Source organism: Aspergillus steynii, assembly GCF_002849105.1.
Source record: "Aspergillus steynii IBT 23096 chromosome Unknown P170scaffold_4, whole genome shotgun sequence".
NCBI classification, from domain to species: domain Eukaryota; kingdom Fungi; phylum Ascomycota; class Eurotiomycetes; order Eurotiales; family Aspergillaceae; genus Aspergillus; species Aspergillus steynii.
In genome coordinates, this window is record NW_020194401.1 from 3,280,048 (window position 1) to 3,298,510 (window position 18,463).

Sequence of the window (18,463 nt, forward strand, 5' to 3'; positions counted from 1 at the left end):
ACCATCAAAATGTAAGATATGGCTCCATATGCGACGGTTGAATCCATTGTTCCTGGTGATAGCAGCATTTATGAGCCAGGGGCATCTATCGGCGAGATTCTGCCCGAAAAAGGCGTAATTAAACTGGGCCACAGCTATCCATCCTTCACCGCTGGGACTCAATGACAACCGCATTTCCTTTAGGGAACCACTCCGTTGTCGATGAAATCGTGCGGCCAGTATTTTCCTTTCTCACGGCATGTGTAGCTGTTGTCTGCATAGATTGAAGCCGCTAACAGACCACTCAGGTAAATGTACTCTGGGACCTCGCCGTTATAAAGACAATCCGCATACGGCATGGGTCATGTCTGCGCCTTGCCCACTTCAGGCAGATAGTGCCACCGATAAGTCAGTATATGATTTGGCAATCCTTTTTTCACCACACGCCAATGCCACGTAAAACCTATTGGGTAGGATTGAATATATCTTAGATGTTCTTTGCATTCGTTTGGGCAATTTCCAAGGCAATTGATGACGAAAGGCCTGTCCATACACACAGGCAGGAAATTGGCTGTGGGATTGCAGTGGCTTTAGGAACACGATATGTATATTGAGAATCTCTAAACTGCCACGTTTTCTTGCACTCACACGTGAAGTCAATTTGGTCGAACCGGACAGTCGAGCCGCAGACGGCGCGCGTGGCCGGTGCATCTGTCGTGATCGTCTAGCCTGATTCAGCCGCTGGCTTCTCTCGTTTTAGATGCAGCGACGCACAGCTCTGTTCACCATGAAAAGTGTTCCGAGCCGGAAGTCACTGGAGGCTCGTCGAATGAGAACCCTTGGCTGATATTCAGTGGACTGGAGCGCTCTGCTTTGGGAGTCATGAGCGACTATAACACAAAGCAGTCCCCAACAAGGACGATGACCATTGCCCTGTATGGTCGTGTATCTTAATCGTTGCGGTCAAGTTGACCACACGGGTTGGAGGCAGAGAGTAATTTCAGGTCGATATCGCGGTAGCTCCGGAGTCTTCGCTATACTTGACATGGCGTGAGATCTCCTCAACTCGGTATTGGGTTGCACTTTGTAAACGGATGGCGAGCACCCCATGCAGTATCCAAATTTAGGAAACGCAAATACCAGAGAAGGCTATGTAGAAAACATTGTCTCCGTCGTTCGGACACTGAGATATTGCACATCTACCTGGAGTGGTGCTGACGGAACACCGGTTAGGGCCAAAGAACGTTGGCCATTGGGACTCACTTTGAGACTACGTGATTCATAGACCGTTAGTAGTTGTATACATGTGATAGTTGGCTGGCAGTAGCTTGGAGTGGTACAGACAAGTAGACTTATCCTTTCCTCAAGACCTGTTGGACTTGCGGTTATTTTTGACCGAATCCCATTATTCATCTCTACATGATATTCTGCATGAATGTGAAGGAGTATATATTTGCTCGGGATGGATAGATGTAAAGAACTGTATTGTCTTGATTTTAGTTGATTCTTTGACATATAGAGGGATGAGAGGTGCAGAGAGAGATAGAGAGGGAGAGAGACGGAGGGAGAGGGAGACGGAGAGAGAGAGAGACGCAGAGAGATAGAGAGACGTGAATAAAACTGGGAATAGAAGTAGGGGTGAATGATAGAGGAAGGGGAGGCTAGTGAATTTGCCCACAGCTGGAGAGGGAATATTCCAGAGATGAGACAGAAGGGTGTCTGGAAGATAGGGTTGGAGGGCGTGCTTGGATACGGAGTTGGACGGCTCGTTGATGGCGATGTTCGCTTTCCTAACGACTAGTGTCGCAGCTCTGGAACGCAGGAATAGTAGTATCTCGGGTCTTTATGTTATAGCTAGAGCAAGTCCGTAGATCAACATCTCGGGCGTATACTCCGTACTGTCATTGCAGGGTCAGGTCGGCTATTCTGTAACACCCCTCGTCTCAACTGCCGGCTGATTGTCTAGAGCATGACACTGCCATGTTTGCCATATTCAACAAACCGTTGAAATGACTACTAGGTAGGATGTCCCTTTGCAGTTCTCGGAGTTTTCGGCCGAAAGTACAGCCCCAGGCCGAATTAGGGCATCGCTAGGATATAATCTTACCCAGATCACCTCACAACACCAAACAACTTCGCGAACCCCGTCCGAAGCCGATCCGACCCAGATTGATTAGATCGTCGTCAGCTCGGATGGTTCGAAGGCCGAAATCTCTCTCCCCTGGCCGTCAGGCAACGTCAGCCAGCGATCATTGCCCGGTCCATCGGTGGAGCTCGACCGAGTCTGATTCATGTCACCGTGGTCGCTCCACCGATGATCATCCCTCAATTAATGCCAAACGGTTCTATTGACTGATCGTCCTCTTGATTTGGCCCGTTGAGTACAAAGTACAACGTCGGATGTTGGCGACCAAGTATAAAAGCCAAGCATGCCACCCATGATTGAACAGTGTGAACCGCATCAACACTTTCAACATGCAGATTCTCTCTCTCTCTCTCCTGGCCTTAGCGTCAGTGGCGCAAGGTCAACTCGCCGGCAGCGTCGGTCCCAGCAGCAGTGCCAGCGACAAGGCCCAGACCAAGACCTGCAACGTCCAGGACTACGGTGCCAAAGCCGACAAGTCCACCGACATCGGGTCGGCCATCGAGTCGGCCTGGGACGAGTGCAAGGAGGGCGGCGTCGTCTATATCCCGCCCGGTGACTATGCGCTGGCTAGCTGGGTGACCTTGACTGGCGGCAAAGGGACGGCCCTTCAGCTGGACGGTATCATCTATCGCACCGGAGACGATGGCGGTAACATGGTGATGATCGAGCACACCAGCGATTTCGAGCTGTTCAGTAGCACCGCGCGCGGTGCCATCCAGGGCTCCGGATATGAGTTCCATGCCGACGGCTCGCTGTCGGGACCGCGCATCTTGCGTCTTTATGAGGTGGAGAATTTCTCGATCCATGACCTCGCCTTGGTGGATGCCCCAGCATTCCATCTGTCCCTGGATACATGCAGCAACGGCGAGTTGTACAACCTGATCATCCGTGGAGGAGACTCGGGTGGACTGGACGGCATTGACATCTGGAGTGAGAACATTTGGGTTCACGATGTAAGTCTAGAGTTCATAGCCCTGAAAAGCTGTATGCTAATATCTTGCAGGTCGAGGTTACCAACAAGGACGAGTGCGTGACGGTCAAGAGCCCGGCGCACAACATCCTCGTGGAGAACATCTACTGCAACTGGAGTGGCGGATGTGCCATGGGTTCGCTGGGCGCCGACACCAACATCAGCGACATCCACTACCGTAACGTGTACACATGGAACTCGAACCAGATGTTTATGGTCAAGAGCAACGGCGGCAGTGGCTCCGTATCAAACCTGATGCTGGAGAACTTTGTCGGTCACGGTAACGCGTACAGTTTGGATATCGACTCGGCCTGGGAAAGCATGGATGCCGTGGAAGGAGACGGAGTGTCGATGAACAACGTCACTGTGAAAGGTTGGACAGGTGGAGAGGAGGACGGAAGCCAGCGCGGGCCTATTAAGGTGGTGTGTGCAGCCAAGGCGCCCTGTACGGACGTCACCATCGAAGGGTTCTCCATGTGGACGGAGTCGGGTGACGAGCAGTCCTACGTCTGCGAGAATGCATTTGGCACGGGCGCATGTCTCGAAAACGGCGACTCGAGTGCAACATACGCATCGACCGTCGCAGCGACGGCCACTCCGTCCGGGTTTGCGGCGCCCCGAATGCGGGACGACCTGACTTCCGCATTCGGCACGGATGCCTCTATTCCCATTCCCACGTTGCCGGCGTCATTCTTCCCGGGCGCAAAGCCCATTTCGGCCAGAGCGTCGAGTTCAGCGGTGGTTTCGGCGTCGGCGACTCCTTCTGCGACTCCGGGGTTGTAATCAACCATTAAGTAATGTCCTTGTCACTATGAGCGTCACTCCCCAACACAAAGAAGACGGTTACATTCACTCGGATGATACCATCAACCCTGGCACTTTCGTCATCCGGCCAAGGCCGATCATTCGTATTTTCTAATTAGATCGATCCTGAATTCGAGATTTTGGCGGGATTCTCCCTGATCGCCTGCCCGGCTGATCCGTTCAGTTGGAAGCCTTGCATAGTCTAATCCCCATCCCCGCATGCACGCCTGGTCGCCACCACATCATCGTCGACTCATCCTGAATCTTGTTCTGTGCCGTTCCCTTTCTTGCGTTCTCTTTTTCTCTTCCCTTCTTCCCTCCTGCCTTCCCTTCCTTTGATCTTCCATCCATCCGCCATGTCCAAAGGAAACTCCCCCGCCCCTCTAGAGTCGTCGCCCTCGCCCGACCGTCATGTTTCCGTGCCGTCGGTCTACCGCGCCAATGCCGACGTGCTCAATCGCGCTCTACAGACAATCGGGATGGGTCGCTATCAGTGGCAGCTCTTCGCTGTGATCGGGTTCGGCTGGGCCAGCGACAATCTGTGGCCCATCGTCACCTCGTTGATTCTGGTGCCCGTGTCGTACGAGTTCAACGTCTCGCAACCCCCTCTGCTGACGCTGGCGCAGAATATCGGGTTGCTGGCCGGAGCGCTAATCTGGGGGTTCAGCTGCGATATTATCGGTCGGCGATGGGCTTTCAATCTGACCATCGCCATTACGGCCGTCTTTGGCATGGCTGCAGCTGGATCGCCTACATTTGCTGCGGTCGGCGTTTTTGCAGCACTGTGGTCGGTGGGCGTTGGCGGCAATCTGCCCGTGGACTCGGCCATTTTCCTCGAGTTTCTCCCCGGATCGCATCAGTATCTGCTCACCATCCTGTCGGTGTACTGGGCCTTGGCGCAGCTGCTGGCCAATCTGATCGCCTGGCCCCTGCTGGGCAACATGACCTGCCCGTCGACGGACAATTGCTCGAGAGACAACAACATGGGCTGGCGCTATTTTCTGATCACCATGGGGGGTCTGGCGGTCGTCATGTGCGTCGTGCGCTGCATCTTCTTCACGCTGTATGAGTCGCCCAAATTCCTCATGGGCAAAGGTCGCAACCACGACGCCGTGATGGTCGTCCACGAGGTCGCCCGTCGCAACGGCAAATCGTCGAATCTCTCCGCCGAGGAACTAGATCCGCTGTCGTCCACCCCCATCGAAGCGCAGGAGACTACAGTTCGCAGTTCTCGTAACGGGCTGACCACCTCCGACCATATGCGTATGCTCCTTGAACCGGTGTCCCTTCCCCACGTGAAGGCCCTGTTTAACAGCCCGCGTCGCGCCTGGTCCACCTCGCTGATGATCCTGATCTGGACGTTGGTCGGCCTCGGGTTTCCTTTGTACAACGCGTTCCTGCCCTTCCTGCAACAATCGCGCGGAGTGGAGTTTGGCGACGGCTCCACCTACATCACCTACCGCAACACGCTAATCGTGGCGGCCGTTAGCGTGCCCGGCAGTCTGGTCGGCGGCGCGCTGGTCGAACTACCGCGGCTCGGACGCAAAGGCACGCTCTCGCTGGCCGTCATCGCCACGGGCGTGTTCCTGCTGGCCTCGACGACCGCCGACTCGTCTGCGGCCTTGCTGGGCTGGAACTGCGCGTTCGGGTTCTCCAGCAGTCTGATGTACGCCGTGCTGTACGCCTATACGCCGGAGATGTTCGAGACCAAGGATCGGGGCACGGGCAACGCGCTGGTGGGTGCGGCGAATCGCGTGGGGGGTATTCTGGCTCCGATCATTGCCATTGCAGCGGGCGTGCAGAGCTCTGCGCCGGTGTATGTAAGCGGTGCGCTGTTTCTGGGGGCCGGACTGCTGGTGCTGTTGATACCGTACGAGACGAGGGGACGGGCGAGTATCTAGAGTCTCATTGTTCATACAGTTAAAGACAGACAGTAATGAAGGGATCGTCAGTGTAGGTGACTCAGTAATCAATGCCTGGTAGGCAGTAGACGGTAGGAAGTAGTGGGTAGACAGTGGACAGTAGACAGGATGACAGGATTGACTACAGAGATACTGTGAGAGAGTAGGCAGTAGACAATAGACAGGATTGACTACAGAGAAAGTTGAGTGTCCAGAGGCGACTATCGCCAGACGTACAATGCAAATCGGTCAAATTAATCAAATCAATCAAATTCGTCAAATTGGACAAACATTGGCCAAATCGGGAGACCACCTGACTTCCCCTCTCGCTCCTTTTCGTTTCTTTTCTCCTCTTTCTTGATCTTTCTTCAATCTGTTCTCTTTCTTCTCTGCAATCTGACAAACACGCTACAGTCCCACTCGCAGGCTCTGCGACTCCATCTTCTCTGTCGCCCACCCCAAGATGCGACCCACCACAGCCTCTATCTCCTCCTTGGTGTTGTGCGCGTGAATCACCATCCGCACGCGATCCATCCCCCTTGGGACGGTGGGGAAATGCACCACGTTCACCCAGTACTTGCCCATGCGCAGATGCTCCGCCAGACTATCGGCCTCCACCATCGGTGCGATGAGCGCGATGATGGGCGACTGCAAAGGTCGAGTGGCCCAGGTTTTCTCCGTCGGGAGGCGGACAATGCCACAGCGACTGGCCTGTCGCCACTTCGGATTGTCAGTCAGAAGACGGTAGAAATACCGTACTTTTTGCTGCACGAGTTGTCGGCGCTATTATTAGATGGCTCAAGTTAGACCATGGATCTCATGATGTCCAGTTTGCCCTGACCGACGGAACGAACCTTTTCGCCCTCGGCGCTGGCCGCCAATTCGTAACCCGCACGGACCCCTGCCGCGCAGAGGAAGCTGGGCGCCGTGCTGAAGACCATGTTGCGTGCATAGTTGATCAGCGCGCTTTTGATGGTCTCGTTGCAGAGAATGATGGCTGTTCTGGTCAGTGGCCATATAACAGAAGTTCTACTCGAAGTGCTCACCCCCTGTCGATCCCAAAGCCTTGCCGCAGGTGTTCAGTCGAATGGGGAATTCCTTCTCCAGACCGAAATGACACACAAACCCTGATCCATTTGGTCCGACCAATCCGTTGGAGTGGGCTTCGTCGATAGCACACAGATAGTTGCCACTCGGAAGCGCCTCGCGGGCGGCGGCTACAATCCCATGGATCGGGGCCGCGTCCCCATCCATACTGTAGAACGACTCCACCGATATAAACACAAGGCTTTCCCCTGAAGCCACGCTGGCGTTGTTATCACGAATCTCTTCGAGACGCGCTTTCAGTGCCTCGGGGTCGTTGTGACGGAATGGAAGACAGGTCGCACGGCCCATGCGCATGCCGTCGTGGATACTGGCGTGGGCCAACTCGTCGTAGACGATGAAGTCACCTGGCTGGGGGATTGCAGACCAGATCGCCACGTTTCCGTCGAAACCAGAGTTGACAAAAACGCCTGCTTCGGCACCGTGGAACTTGGCCAGGTCATCTTCTAGATCGATCAGATATTTCCTGGTGCCTTCGAACGCCCGAGCGGAGGTGCTGCCGATGGTGAACCCGGGATGTCGTTCCAGCTCCCGCAAAAAGGCCGCGGACAGCAGCCCCGACCCTGACAGGTTCAAGGTGTCATTGGATCCGAAATCGATGGTGTCAGCTAGAGTTACTGGCACGGGAGGAACAAGGAGTCGACCATCCCGACGACGTTGGTCTAGGGTGGCTTTCAACTTCTGAGTGAGGATATTCTGCCCAACGTGCATTTTGAAAATGATAAGTGAGACACAAATAACCGATGGGTGATCCCAATTGCTCATTTTTCGGTCTATTATATAGGGAAACCTTCGTCAATCGTGCCACATCTCCACCAGTGCTCTTCTTCATGTCGATGGCGTAATTCCCAAAGACATCAACGATTAGGAACTCCAAACAATGATATTGTCCTACGCCACGTACCCAGTCTCAAGGCATATCCAGAGCTTCTCCTGATAGAGAGACCGTTCTCTCATATCGACAGATACATTTGTGTCCTCCACCCCACCCAATCTGGCGACTTGTGGGGTGGTAACGCAAGCCAAAAGATTGGGGCAAGTTTATGCCTTGGACACGCTGCTCGACTGAACGAGAAATGACGATGGAAATCCCTCGTGTCAAATGCGCGGAGAGGCCGTTTATGATATCACGACGTTGGAAGCCTCTGGGTCCTATGCTAGATTGTATTCGGTCCTGCACTTCCCATACCTGACACATATGTTTGAGAAGGCTCTGGAAGCCTAGGAATGCAGATATTAAAGTTCTGTCAGGTTTCGCTTTAAACCCTATTGAATTGACAGGGTTTTATCCTGTCAGGTGGACCTCATTTGATAGGGGAATATCGCCCAGCAAACCTGATTCAGTCTAGGACACACCCTACTGGGTTCTCCCACGTCATGTACCGTTTGAACGGCAGGGGCCTACCCATGGACGGACTGGAACTTGCCCCAGACATAGTTTGAGTTTCTGCGTCGTCCAGTGAAAGGGATTTGAAACGGCATCCAGGCTACCTGTGTGGTCTGGCCACAACCAAGGCTCTTGACAAGATGGCGAATTCAGCAGGCTTAAGCTGGCAGATGGGCGCCGCAAACGCAATTTCTTCTCTGAACCTTGCTGATGGGTTGGTTGACAGGTCTTCTAAACAGTGGGCAATGCGCGGGGTCCGCATCTACGCTGATCCTTGCTGTCAGTGGAATGCGCTGACATCAATGTGATTAGCCTGGTTGAAAGGAAGGGAATTTGAAGCTTCAGAGGCGTGAGGTCAGCCTGGACGATTATCTAGCAAATGCTGGGATGAGTGCTTCATTATAAAGGCTAACCTTTCAGGACGGGCTGACGCCCTGATCAGCTAAAGACCGATGAACTGCATACGCCACACTATTTCGAACTACCAGCATGGAACGGATTATCTACAATCGCGCTCTAGAGGCGCCTCTCCAGATGGCTATCACAGATGGCGCAGTCTGCCTCACCTACGCCGGACTGCTTACGGAATCGATCGATCTGGCTCACAGACTCAGAGCCAAAAGGGTGTCTGCGCCAGAACCTGTGGGAATACTGCTTGGCCCGGGCGTCCAGCAGATTGTCGCCCAGCTGGCTATCCTCCTGGTCGGTGGCACATGCGTGCCTATCGAGCCGACTATTCCAGAACTTCGCCTCCAGAGCTTGTTGGAAGACATCGAGGCAAAGTATATTATCACAGGCAGAGAATCTTGGGTGGACCTGCCCGGATTTGAAAGTTTCTGCATTGAGTACCCACAGGAACCGCAAAGCAACGGCGTGCCAAATTGGGAATTTGGTACTACGGCGCCCCGGAGCCATATCCTCTTTACCTCAGGCTCCACTGGAAAGCCAAAGCCCGTTCAGGTTCGAGCCGACAGTATAGTTCACCTGGCGACACGTACACCACTCACCCCTCTGTCCCGGGAAGATCGAGTCGCCCACTTCAACAACGCAGGGTTTGACTTGAGTCTGTTCGAGATCTGGGCGACACTGCTGTCCGGGGCCACAGTCGTGACTCTCCCTCGGAAGATAGCCGTCGATCCTGGTGAACTGCCCTCTTTTCTTCAAGAACACGAAGTGACCGTGATTATCATGACGGCAGCATTGTTCGAGATCACGGTCTTTGTGTCGCCCGCGGCATTCCACACGTTGCGCCATGTCATCACGGCCGGGGATGTTGCCAATGCCAGAGCGATGAGGAGGATGCTGAACAGCGGTCCCCCGGATCACCTGTGGAATGCGTACGGACCGACTGAGTGCACCACGTTCGTGACCGCCATGGAAGTCTTGCCTGAAGAAGCACAGCGGGATCGTATCAGTATTGGACGTCCCGTGGGCGAAACGAGGATCTACCTGCTGGATGAAAACCAGATGCCTATTCAGCAGAGTGGACGGCGCGGGGAGATTTACGTTGGCGGACCAGGTCTAGCCATGGGCTACTTGAACCGGCCATCCGAGAACAAGAGCTGCTTTATCGAGATCCCAAGACAGGATCTGCGTACAGGGCAGGACGAGGTCGTTCGTCTGTATCGAACGGGCGATCTGGCCGAGTGGCGGCCTAAAAGTGACTGTCTAGACTTTATTGGCCGGACAGACGAGCAGGTCAAGCATCAAGGCTTCCGGGTGGAATTGGGCGAGATCGAACGCGTTCTGCGAAATCATGTGGCCGTCCAGGCGGTGGTGGTGGCTCAGCAGATGGCGTCTACCAACTGCATGGACTCGCTGGTGGCTTTTGTTATTGCCAATGAGGCAGACGAGGTGACTCCAGAGGCTCTGGTAGACTTCTCGCGACGGCGACTCCCTTCATATATGGTGCCCGACAATGTGGAGCTCGTAAGCACATTTCCCCTGACGGCTCATGGCAAGGTAGATCGCCAGGGGCTGTTACAGCAATGGGTCGATTCAGCCGAGGATGAGCGCGAGCTGGACGCCGACGGGGATGGAGAGAAGAAAGATGTCATTCGCGGTCTCTGGAGCGACCTTCTGAAAGTCCCGCGCATCAATGAGGATGATGACTTTTTTGCACTGGGCGCCACCTCCCTTCAGGCTGCCTCTCTCTTGGGCATGGTTCAGGAGCGCATGGGTCGGACGGTCACCATGGAGCAGCTGTTCAGGCATTCCCGACTTTCTGACTTCCAGGCCCTTCTAGAGCCAGAGGAGCCCGTCAGTGAGGGCGATGCACCGGATGACACGCAAGCCTGGATGAGCGATGTCAATCTGGTGAACGAGATTGAAACGGTGCCCGACTGGGAGTCTCCTAGCGAAGGTCGGGTGTTTGTTACTGGCGTGACAGGATTTGTGGGACCTCACCTACTGCATAGCTTGATGCGCCGACCCGGAGTCAAGCAGATCGCCTGTCTTGTGCGGTCCAAAGGGAGTGAAGATGTCGTGGGGCGAGTGAGATGCGCCATGCAGCGATACGACCTGTGGGAGGAGTGTCAAGAGCACAGGTCCAAGCTGCTCGTCTTTGAGGGCAATCTCTCTGACGACCACCTGGGACTGGACCCGGAGCTCTTCGCGTGGCTGGCCGGCTGGGCCTCCGTGGTATTCCACCTCGGCGCGAAGATCAACTTCTGCGAGTCGTACCGGGAGCACCGCGATGCCAACGTCCTCGGCACCCGCAACGCATTACACCTTGCCGCCGCCGGCCGCCGCAAATCGTTCCACTATCTCTCCAGCATCGACACCTGGGGGTCGACAGGCTTTATCCTCGGGACGAAGGAGCTCTACAAGGACGAACCCCTGCAGCCTCACATTCAAGGCCTGCGCTACGATCTTGGCTACGCGCAAAGCCAATGGACCGCCGAAGCGATGGTGCAGCGCATGCGAGACCGCGGCCTACCTACGGCTATCTACCGTCCGGGCTTCATCATCGGACACAGCAAAACAGGCGCCAGCAATCCGGACGACTTCGTCAGTCGTATAATCGCCGGAAGCATCCAACTCGGCCTGTTTCCTCGCCTCGACCAACGTCTCGAATACGTACCTGTCGACTATGTCGTCTCCGCCATGCTGCACATCGCCTCATCGAACGCGAATCTCGGTCATTCATATAGCCTCGTCGCGCCGGACCGGCGTGAATCCGTCACCGTCGTCGACACCGCCCGCGTGCTCAACGAAGCCGGACACCCTGTCAAACTAGTCGATTACCCCGAGTGGGCAGCACAAGCGGCGACGCACCAGCGGCTCGACGGGCCATTAGCGCCCCTACTTCCGATGTTACAGGAACGAGTCCTTGGACAGCTGACGCGCTGGGAAGCGAGCCAGTATTCGCCGGTGTATCGGTGTGATAATGCGGTTCGGGCGTTGAGAGAGAGTGGAATTGTTTATAGAGGGCTTGATGAGGTGATGGTCAGGAGGGCTGTTGCGTTTTGGAAGAGAAAGGGCTTTTATGATTTGATTGGTGTGATGTAGTCGGTTTCTCTTGTAGTTTTTTGAATTGCTCTTCACCTCTAGCCATCCACTATAAAACTCCCCACAGTAGTCTCTCTCATCTCACCTATGTCTGAATAGATAAATTTCAACGCAAATGCCATGAATAGCTCCTTATTTTCCTTCTATCTTCTACTCGTCTTTTTCTTCATTTTTGGTCTCATTATTTCTCTCGTTGGAAGTGGAACAGTGCCGAGTCCATTCCATTCCACGCCAAACCCCTCGCGATTAGAGTTCCTTAGAAATGTCACTTCTCTTTCGACAGGAAAGGAATGCCACATTCTACATTCTATTCCTTTTCTTAAGCTTGACCTTGACCCATCCTATTGTCTTCAGACGTGACAGACAAAGCCAACTAATACAGAGGAGCTCTCAATGAAGTAATATCTCGTATTCCTTCCATACTCCTCTCCAACCGAGATAGATATCCATCGAACGTACACCTTGACAATTGATCTACGATGGAACACCAACTCCACTCAACGCAACACAACCCCACTGAAAGCGAGCCAATTACTCGGACCCCTTGCAAACAAAGCTGCCCACCAAGAACGGACGAGAGAAATGGTGCGGACCCTGCTTGAGGGTCCACTCTTGCCCCTCGCAGCTGTATCCTCTGTGTTGTATTCATCATCAGTACATGTATGGGCATCGATAGCCCGATGCAGAAGAAGGCAAAGGACGACGTGGTCAGAACATACGTGTAAAACACACAGGTCGGATCCTGCAGCGTCAACGGGGTGATCAGGATATCAGAGATGGGCTCATTGCTGTCTTTTGTTAGCTATCTTTCCGCCCTTGTTATGCCTTCTTTCGTATCTCATTATGTGTTTTCTGAGCGTGGAAGAGGTGAAGAATGAACTCACCCATAGGGGAAGAAAGTGCATTCGTTTTCCACGGCCCCGAAGGTGGGGTTCTGTCCGGCGAGAGCGAACGAGACCTGGATGTCCTTTTTGTTCTGCTTGTTAGTGGCATTGCTGGTGGTGAAGAGGGGGATGAAGGACATACAGCGGGCTCGTTCTGTCTGGGCTTAGGCTGAGCGAGAGCCGCGGAGGCGAAGAGAAGGGCGAGAGCGTTGAAGTACATTGCGGTTGGTTTTTGTTCTTTGACAGGAACTTGAGGGATGATGATGAAGAACGGTAGAAGAGGGGACGGAGCGTGTTAAATAGTACGGAGGGCCGTAGTCGGTGTGATGTGATGGGCGATGGCGGAGCTGAGCTGAGAACCTGCATGAACTATTGGATTGTGCGTTGCGTCTGACCCCTTGCATGGTCACGGTGAGCTTCAGCTGTGATGGAGATTGTGATTGAGCTGTTGTCTGGGTTGAATTTGTTTGATTGGTTTAATTTCAGCTTTGCAGACCTACCCCGTATGCTTGGAAGGGCTTGAAGTTAAAGTATGGCATTCCGGTTCAGTGAATTAGGGAAGATCCGCAAGGGCGGAATCTGTAAGGGGACTGCGGAGAGCATTCGCTTAATTGTTCTGTCTCAATTAGATGTTCTATCCAGATGTATCAGTGCATGTGTGATGACATCTTTACGCATCTTGAACTGGTTATAGTCAAACATATCCGAATTCGGAAAGACGAATACGGTCTGGGTCACAGCAAGTGGCGTCCACAATCACACCTCGCACTTAGAGCTGATTATGGCAAATGGCTGATACCAGCCCTTCTCTTTGCGGTATTTATTCATATGCACGGCGTACTCTCTGTTAATAAAAGAAATAGAATAAGACAAAACTTCGGCGGTGCGGAGGTACAGTTGACTCCCACCATCAGTCCCTAATAATCACGAGTTTATCACTGGATGAGGATTAGAGTCTCTGAAGCGCTGTAATACTTGCAGGAATTGGAAGAGAAAGTCATGAGGTGAACAGAAGCTAATTAGAAACGCAGTGATGAGAGGACAAAATGTAATAACACTATAGCGGATCTACTACCCTGGAGGCGCACGCTGGTCTGTCTATCAGTTTGGCAGCAGGAAGTTTAAGCATAAAGTAGGTTAGGAACCTGATGAGGTCTATAGAACTGAGTACTGATCTAATCGGAAAGAGTCTTCCGTATATCCTGATACTAGTAGTGACTGCCATATCAATCAACAGAATCAGGCAGGAGCAGGATGGTATATCCTCATCGTCCTCGAGATGGTCCTCAACAATCCATAACTACAACTATCATCATAAAGCTACTATCTACGCGAATATCATCTCATTCTTACAACAATCATCACTATACCAGGATGTCTTACCAGTATCCTCCCCATCCTCCTCATCCTCCTCCTCCTCCTCACCCTTCTCATCCTTCTGATCCTCTCCTTCCCCCCAATCCTCCCAATCCTCCGACTACGAATGCTCAGAATACCCTGTAAGTCCTCCGCCCACTTGGCGACCTCCTTGCTCGTGCTAATGGCCAGTGACCCTGAATCCTGGGTCAAATTTGTCGTCGGTTCTTCAAGAGTCAAGTTCCATGTCAGGGTCCGCTTGCTCAGCTGGCTGTCCCCAACGCTCAACCGCGATATGCTCTCTTTTCAATCAGGAAACAAAGAAACATGCCCCTCATTGAACCTGCCCCCCGTCGGGGAGGATACGTTTGTTCGACTTTGTGAATTCGCCTTTTTAAAAACAAACTACTCGGTTCCGGAGCCTCGATACAAACTGCCTTTGCCCGCCGATCAAGATGGGACCGGACAGTCATTCTTGTCCAACACTTCTCGATTTGAACCGAAAGAACTGACCCCCGCGGAGTTATTGGAAAAGAGGAACCTTGCTCACGCCGACCGATTGGCACTGCGGGAGTTGTGTCCCGAGATCCCCATGGATTGTCTGCGGGAGCACGAACCATACCGCAACACCCCGAGTCAGGATTTTTCTGAGGTCTTCAAGGCCCACGCGGATGTGTTTATCGTGGCACAGATATATGAAATCGAGAGACTGAAGATAGTTGTCCTCAACAACCTCGAGGGTGCTTTTGTCACGCTCACGATGCATCCCCTCATCCTGGAGAACCTCGCCAATCTGGCCTGGTATGCGTACAGATTTACCCCACGTGGGGCACCGGATCAACGAAGCCTATTTCGAGTGGTGGTAAGAACGCTATCCTTCGTGGCGTCCCATCGTGGTGGGACGTGGCCGCATTTGAACAGGCTGCTGTCAAGATACCCTGGCATTCGTGCGGAATACAAAGAGGCGACAAGAGTAGATTGATGATATGATGGGTAGATTGAGATTGTACTAGGATTGAATGTGATATACAGGACTGCTTTCTTGTGTGGGATATCTCGATGGGTCGATGCCAGTGTATGAGCAAGGACTAGACATTAAGTATCAATGGAGTGGTTATCTGTAAGCCTCTTACTAATTCTGCTATTAGGCTCTGTAGTACACTGCATGGGTGGATTCTACTATATGAGTTAGTGGATGGTGCTCAATTTGGTTCTCTCGTGCACCACAGCTATAGGGACAAAGCATAAGACATCGACCTCTGAGCAAACCAGGATGCCTTAGGGATATAGTGGGGGGTCCATAAGATATCAAATCATGAAGCGAGGCAGTTGCTAGCGTGGATTAAGCGACAGCGTTTGAATCAAGTTCACATCAAGTGATGAAACAATTCATACCTGTATCTCCCTGGATCTTCTCATTCTACATCCCCTGTAGTATCCTCAAGCATTCACCGAGCTGAGCCGGTACTATCCGCGAAGCACACGCATCAACCAAGACCTCATTTCTAGTATATGTAGACCGCGAAGTTGTGAGAAACCAACTCATGCTCTGTTAATTATATGTACTATTGCACACGGACCTCTATTATGCCCTATAAATACTTTTCTTTGAGGTTGGGGCTTTTTCTTCCTCCTTCTCTACTCCATCAACCAGTCGTACCATCACCACCAACCACTTCTCTTGAACATATTTCACGATGACTTCAAACAACTCCACCGAGTGGGTCGAGAGAAATGTAAGTACACTACCCCATCTGCCTATCTGCTCTATCAAATCAAACTCCAGGAACCATGCCATACTACACCAGACTACCTACTAACCAAGCCTATCTATCTAGTATGTGATCAGCGTCGAAAACTGGGAGAAAGACCTGCACGAGCTCATCTCCACCTACATCACGACCTGCCGCCAGAGACGCCAGGGAGGATCCAGACGTCGCGGCCGCTGCATTCGCATCGAGACCAGCGTGGACGAGGACGACGGGGTGCATTATGATGGGCCGGAAGTTAGAGTTCCTGTACCTCCCCCTCCCTATCCCAGTCAATGGATAAACGAAGGATGCTAAAGACTGAAATCAGATGACCAGCGCCTGCGCCGAATGCTTCCACTGCTGTCGCCGCTACATGGTCGAGCCCCTGGTTCCGTTCTTCTCGCGCCACTTCTCGAACAGCAATGTGATTGTGATTAAGATTCATTATGGGGAGGAGGCTGAGGATGAGGTACCACCCTCCCCTCTCATCTTCTATTCTATTCTCATTGCCGAAGCAGGGGCAAGGCTAATGTTTCCTGCGCCGTAGCATCTTCCCTACGTCCAGGAAGTCGAGGATGAGTTGGACGCGATGTGGGTGGAGAACTTTCAGGGGATGGTTGAGAATGAGGATGAGGGTGGTCAGGATGATCTTGATCTTGATCTCGATTATGTTGATGATCTTGATTATGATATTGATGGGTGTGATTCTGAGGTTTCTGTTTCTGATGATTACGATACTGATGATTCGGATGAGACTATCGATCTGGAGATTGAGGCTGAGTTGGACCTCGAGGACTTGGAGTTGGAGATGCAGTTGGATAGGGAGATGGCCATGGAGGGCTAGATGTGAGTGATGATGTTGAGGTTGCTACTGACAAGTAGGTACTGCTTTTGGTGGTATTCGTTGATCTTTTTGATTATGTTGATCTCAGCGGAGTGGTGTATTTAGTCTCTGCTATGGCTTTTGACAATGAGATCTATGATTTAATGTGACTCCACTTCTGCTTTCCAAATTTCTTCTATTTTTTCTTTCTTCAATTCTATTTTTAGTCTTAGATATTTCATGTCCATAATCTAGTCTTCGGAGAGCTCCGTCTCAGATAAGATATTAGTAACTGCAGTATCCCTTGGCACTTGGCATTCACTAGCGTTCGGAATCATCACAGAATCTCGGTAGAATCCGATAACGCGCGGAGATTGCCAATTCCACGCGACGATTGCCAATACCAGGCAGAAACGCCCGATCTCTGCCTAGAATCCATCGAGTATATAGATCCTGAACGAGTAAATTGTAAACAACCACTACTATCACATACTCTATCCTGTTCAGTCTCAATTACAGAACATCACGACCATATCCTATCCTAAAACCCAATCCATTAAACCATCACAATGGCCTCCCGCGGTGGCATCTTCCTAACCATCTCCTCCACCTCCGAACCCAACTCTCTCATCCTGCACGACACCATCTACGGCACCCACACCATCACAGAACCCATCCTCATCGACCTCCTCCAATGCCCCTCCCTCACCCGCCTCAAAGGCGTCAACCAGCACGGCATCACCAGCCTCCTCCACCTCAGCCCGCCAGTCACCCGCTACGAACACTCCGTGGGCGCCTTCCTCCTCGTCCGCAAAGTCGGCGGGTCCCTGGACGAGCAGATCGCCGCCCTCCTGCACGACGTCAGCCATACCGTGTTCAGCCACGTCGTGGACTATGCGCTGTCCAACCCTGGAGAGAGTTTCCACGAGACGGAGAAGGAAGAGTATCTGGCGGGGACTGAGATTCCAGACCTATTGACCAAGTATGGGATCAGTCAGGATGTGTTGAAAGAGGAGCTGTATCCGCTGGTGGAGAGAGATGCGCCGAGGCTTTGTGCCGATCGACTGGACTATGCGTTGCGGGATACCGTCGCGGTTCATAACCTGCCGTGTGCGGATGCGAAGCGCATCTATGAGGCTGTGGCAGCGGCGCCTGATGCCATGGACGCGGATCGAGTGCTGGTGCTTCCGGATGCGCAGCTGGCGTTGAAACTGGCGAGGGCGTACCAGATTACGGACGAGAGTCTGTGGTGTAACCCTGCGTTGGTGGATATGTATCGGGAAGTGGGCCAGGTGATTGGGGATATGGTGAGGAGGCAGAGGATTAGTCTGGCAGCGCTGTGGAAGTGGTCGGATGAGGTGTTGTGGATGTTTTTGTCGGTCAATGCGGAGGTGGAGAGGTCGACGGTAATTAAGGATGTTGAGGCGCATGCGAAGAGGGTCAAAGAGAACAAGCCAGAGGGGCTGCGACTGCCAAAGGGTGCGAAGGTGAGGACAATTGACCCGGATGTTTTGGTTGAAGGCAAGATTCAGCCGTTGAGTGAGGTGGTGCCGGAGTGGGGAGTGGAGCGTCAAGAGTATATTGCTCGGCGTGAGGCAGAGCGTGAGGATGTTTGATCATCTGTCCTGATTTGTTGCTATCTCTGGATGTATCCAGCTATGTTATTTCTTCATGTTGTTTCAAATAGTGGGTTTAATAGAGGAATGCACCAATACTTCTGGATAGATTATGTAAATCATTCCACTGTCTCCAGTAATCTCTCATCTTCTTGTGAATAAACTAGTCAGAATAGACTAGCTGTATCAATCCAAGTCAGATCTACTAAATATATTCAGGTGTATATGCCAT

The 18,463-nt window shown here is 52.6% G+C and overlaps 8 protein-coding genes across 8 annotated transcripts; 6 read left to right on the plus strand and 2 right to left on the minus strand.

Annotated features, from left to right (window-relative positions):
* Positions 1 to 2,454: 2,454 nt before the first annotated feature.
* P170DRAFT_475935 (RGase A) lies at positions 2,455 to 3,878 on the plus strand (the record flags this gene model as incomplete). Its single annotated transcript, XM_024853303.1, has 2 exons — positions 2,455 to 3,078; positions 3,129 to 3,878. 2 exons carry the CDS (start codon positions 2,455 to 2,457, stop codon positions 3,876 to 3,878), a joined length of 1,374 nt encoding a protein of 457 aa, XP_024704943.1.
* A 377-nt stretch (positions 3,879 to 4,255) lies between these two features.
* On the plus strand, positions 4,256 to 5,800 carry P170DRAFT_357277 (putative sugar transporter; the record flags this gene model as incomplete). The annotated part of the gene is made up of 1 exon (XM_024844209.1): positions 4,256 to 5,800. One exon carries the CDS (start codon positions 4,256 to 4,258, stop codon positions 5,798 to 5,800), a length of 1,545 nt encoding a protein of 514 aa, XP_024704944.1.
* A 248-nt stretch (positions 5,801 to 6,048) lies between these two features.
* Positions 6,049 to 7,615, minus strand: P170DRAFT_409195 (aminotransferase class I/II-fold pyridoxal phosphate-dependent enzyme; the record flags this gene model as incomplete). The annotated part of the gene is made up of 3 exons (XM_024846760.1): positions 6,049 to 6,583; positions 6,655 to 6,797; positions 6,847 to 7,615. The coding sequence occupies 3 exons, from the start codon at positions 7,613 to 7,615 to the stop codon at positions 6,209 to 6,211; spliced, it is 1,287 nt and encodes a 428-aa protein (XP_024704945.1). The 3' UTR covers positions 6,049 to 6,208.
* Positions 7,616 to 8,780: 1,165 nt separating this feature from the next.
* Positions 8,781 to 11,801, plus strand: P170DRAFT_356988 (NRPS-like enzyme; the record flags this gene model as incomplete). Its single annotated transcript, XM_024844188.1, has 1 exon — positions 8,781 to 11,801. The coding sequence occupies one exon, from the start codon at positions 8,781 to 8,783 to the stop codon at positions 11,799 to 11,801; it is 3,021 nt and encodes a 1,006-aa protein (XP_024704946.1).
* A 419-nt stretch (positions 11,802 to 12,220) lies between these two features.
* P170DRAFT_510169 (uncharacterized protein) lies at positions 12,221 to 12,905 on the minus strand (the record flags this gene model as incomplete). Its single annotated transcript, XM_024854749.1, has 4 exons — positions 12,221 to 12,435; positions 12,521 to 12,589; positions 12,686 to 12,768; positions 12,828 to 12,905. 4 exons carry the CDS (start codon positions 12,903 to 12,905, stop codon positions 12,333 to 12,335), a joined length of 333 nt encoding a protein of 110 aa, XP_024704947.1. The 3' UTR covers positions 12,221 to 12,332.
* A 1,154-nt stretch (positions 12,906 to 14,059) lies between these two features.
* Positions 14,060 to 15,133, plus strand: P170DRAFT_426524 (uncharacterized protein; the record flags this gene model as incomplete). The annotated part of the gene is made up of 3 exons (XM_024847710.1): positions 14,060 to 14,184; positions 14,234 to 14,903; positions 15,074 to 15,133. The coding sequence occupies 3 exons, from the start codon at positions 14,060 to 14,062 to the stop codon at positions 15,131 to 15,133; spliced, it is 855 nt and encodes a 284-aa protein (XP_024704948.1).
* A 605-nt stretch (positions 15,134 to 15,738) lies between these two features.
* P170DRAFT_465017 (uncharacterized protein) lies at positions 15,739 to 16,696 on the plus strand (the record flags this gene model as incomplete). The annotated part of the gene is made up of 4 exons (XM_024852289.1): positions 15,739 to 15,777; positions 15,828 to 15,878; positions 16,121 to 16,261; positions 16,340 to 16,696. 4 exons carry the CDS (start codon positions 15,739 to 15,741, stop codon positions 16,634 to 16,636), a joined length of 528 nt encoding a protein of 175 aa, XP_024704949.1. The 3' UTR covers positions 16,637 to 16,696.
* A 327-nt stretch (positions 16,697 to 17,023) lies between these two features.
* On the plus strand, positions 17,024 to 18,328 carry P170DRAFT_437219 (phosphoribosyl-aminoimidazole-succinocarboxamide synthase). Its single transcript, XM_024849313.1, has one exon. The coding sequence runs from the start codon at positions 17,185 to 17,187 to the stop codon at positions 18,229 to 18,231; it is 1,047 nt and encodes a 348-aa protein (XP_024704950.1). The 5' UTR covers positions 17,024 to 17,184; the 3' UTR covers positions 18,232 to 18,328.
* The last annotated feature ends 135 nt before the right edge of the window (positions 18,329 to 18,463 follow it).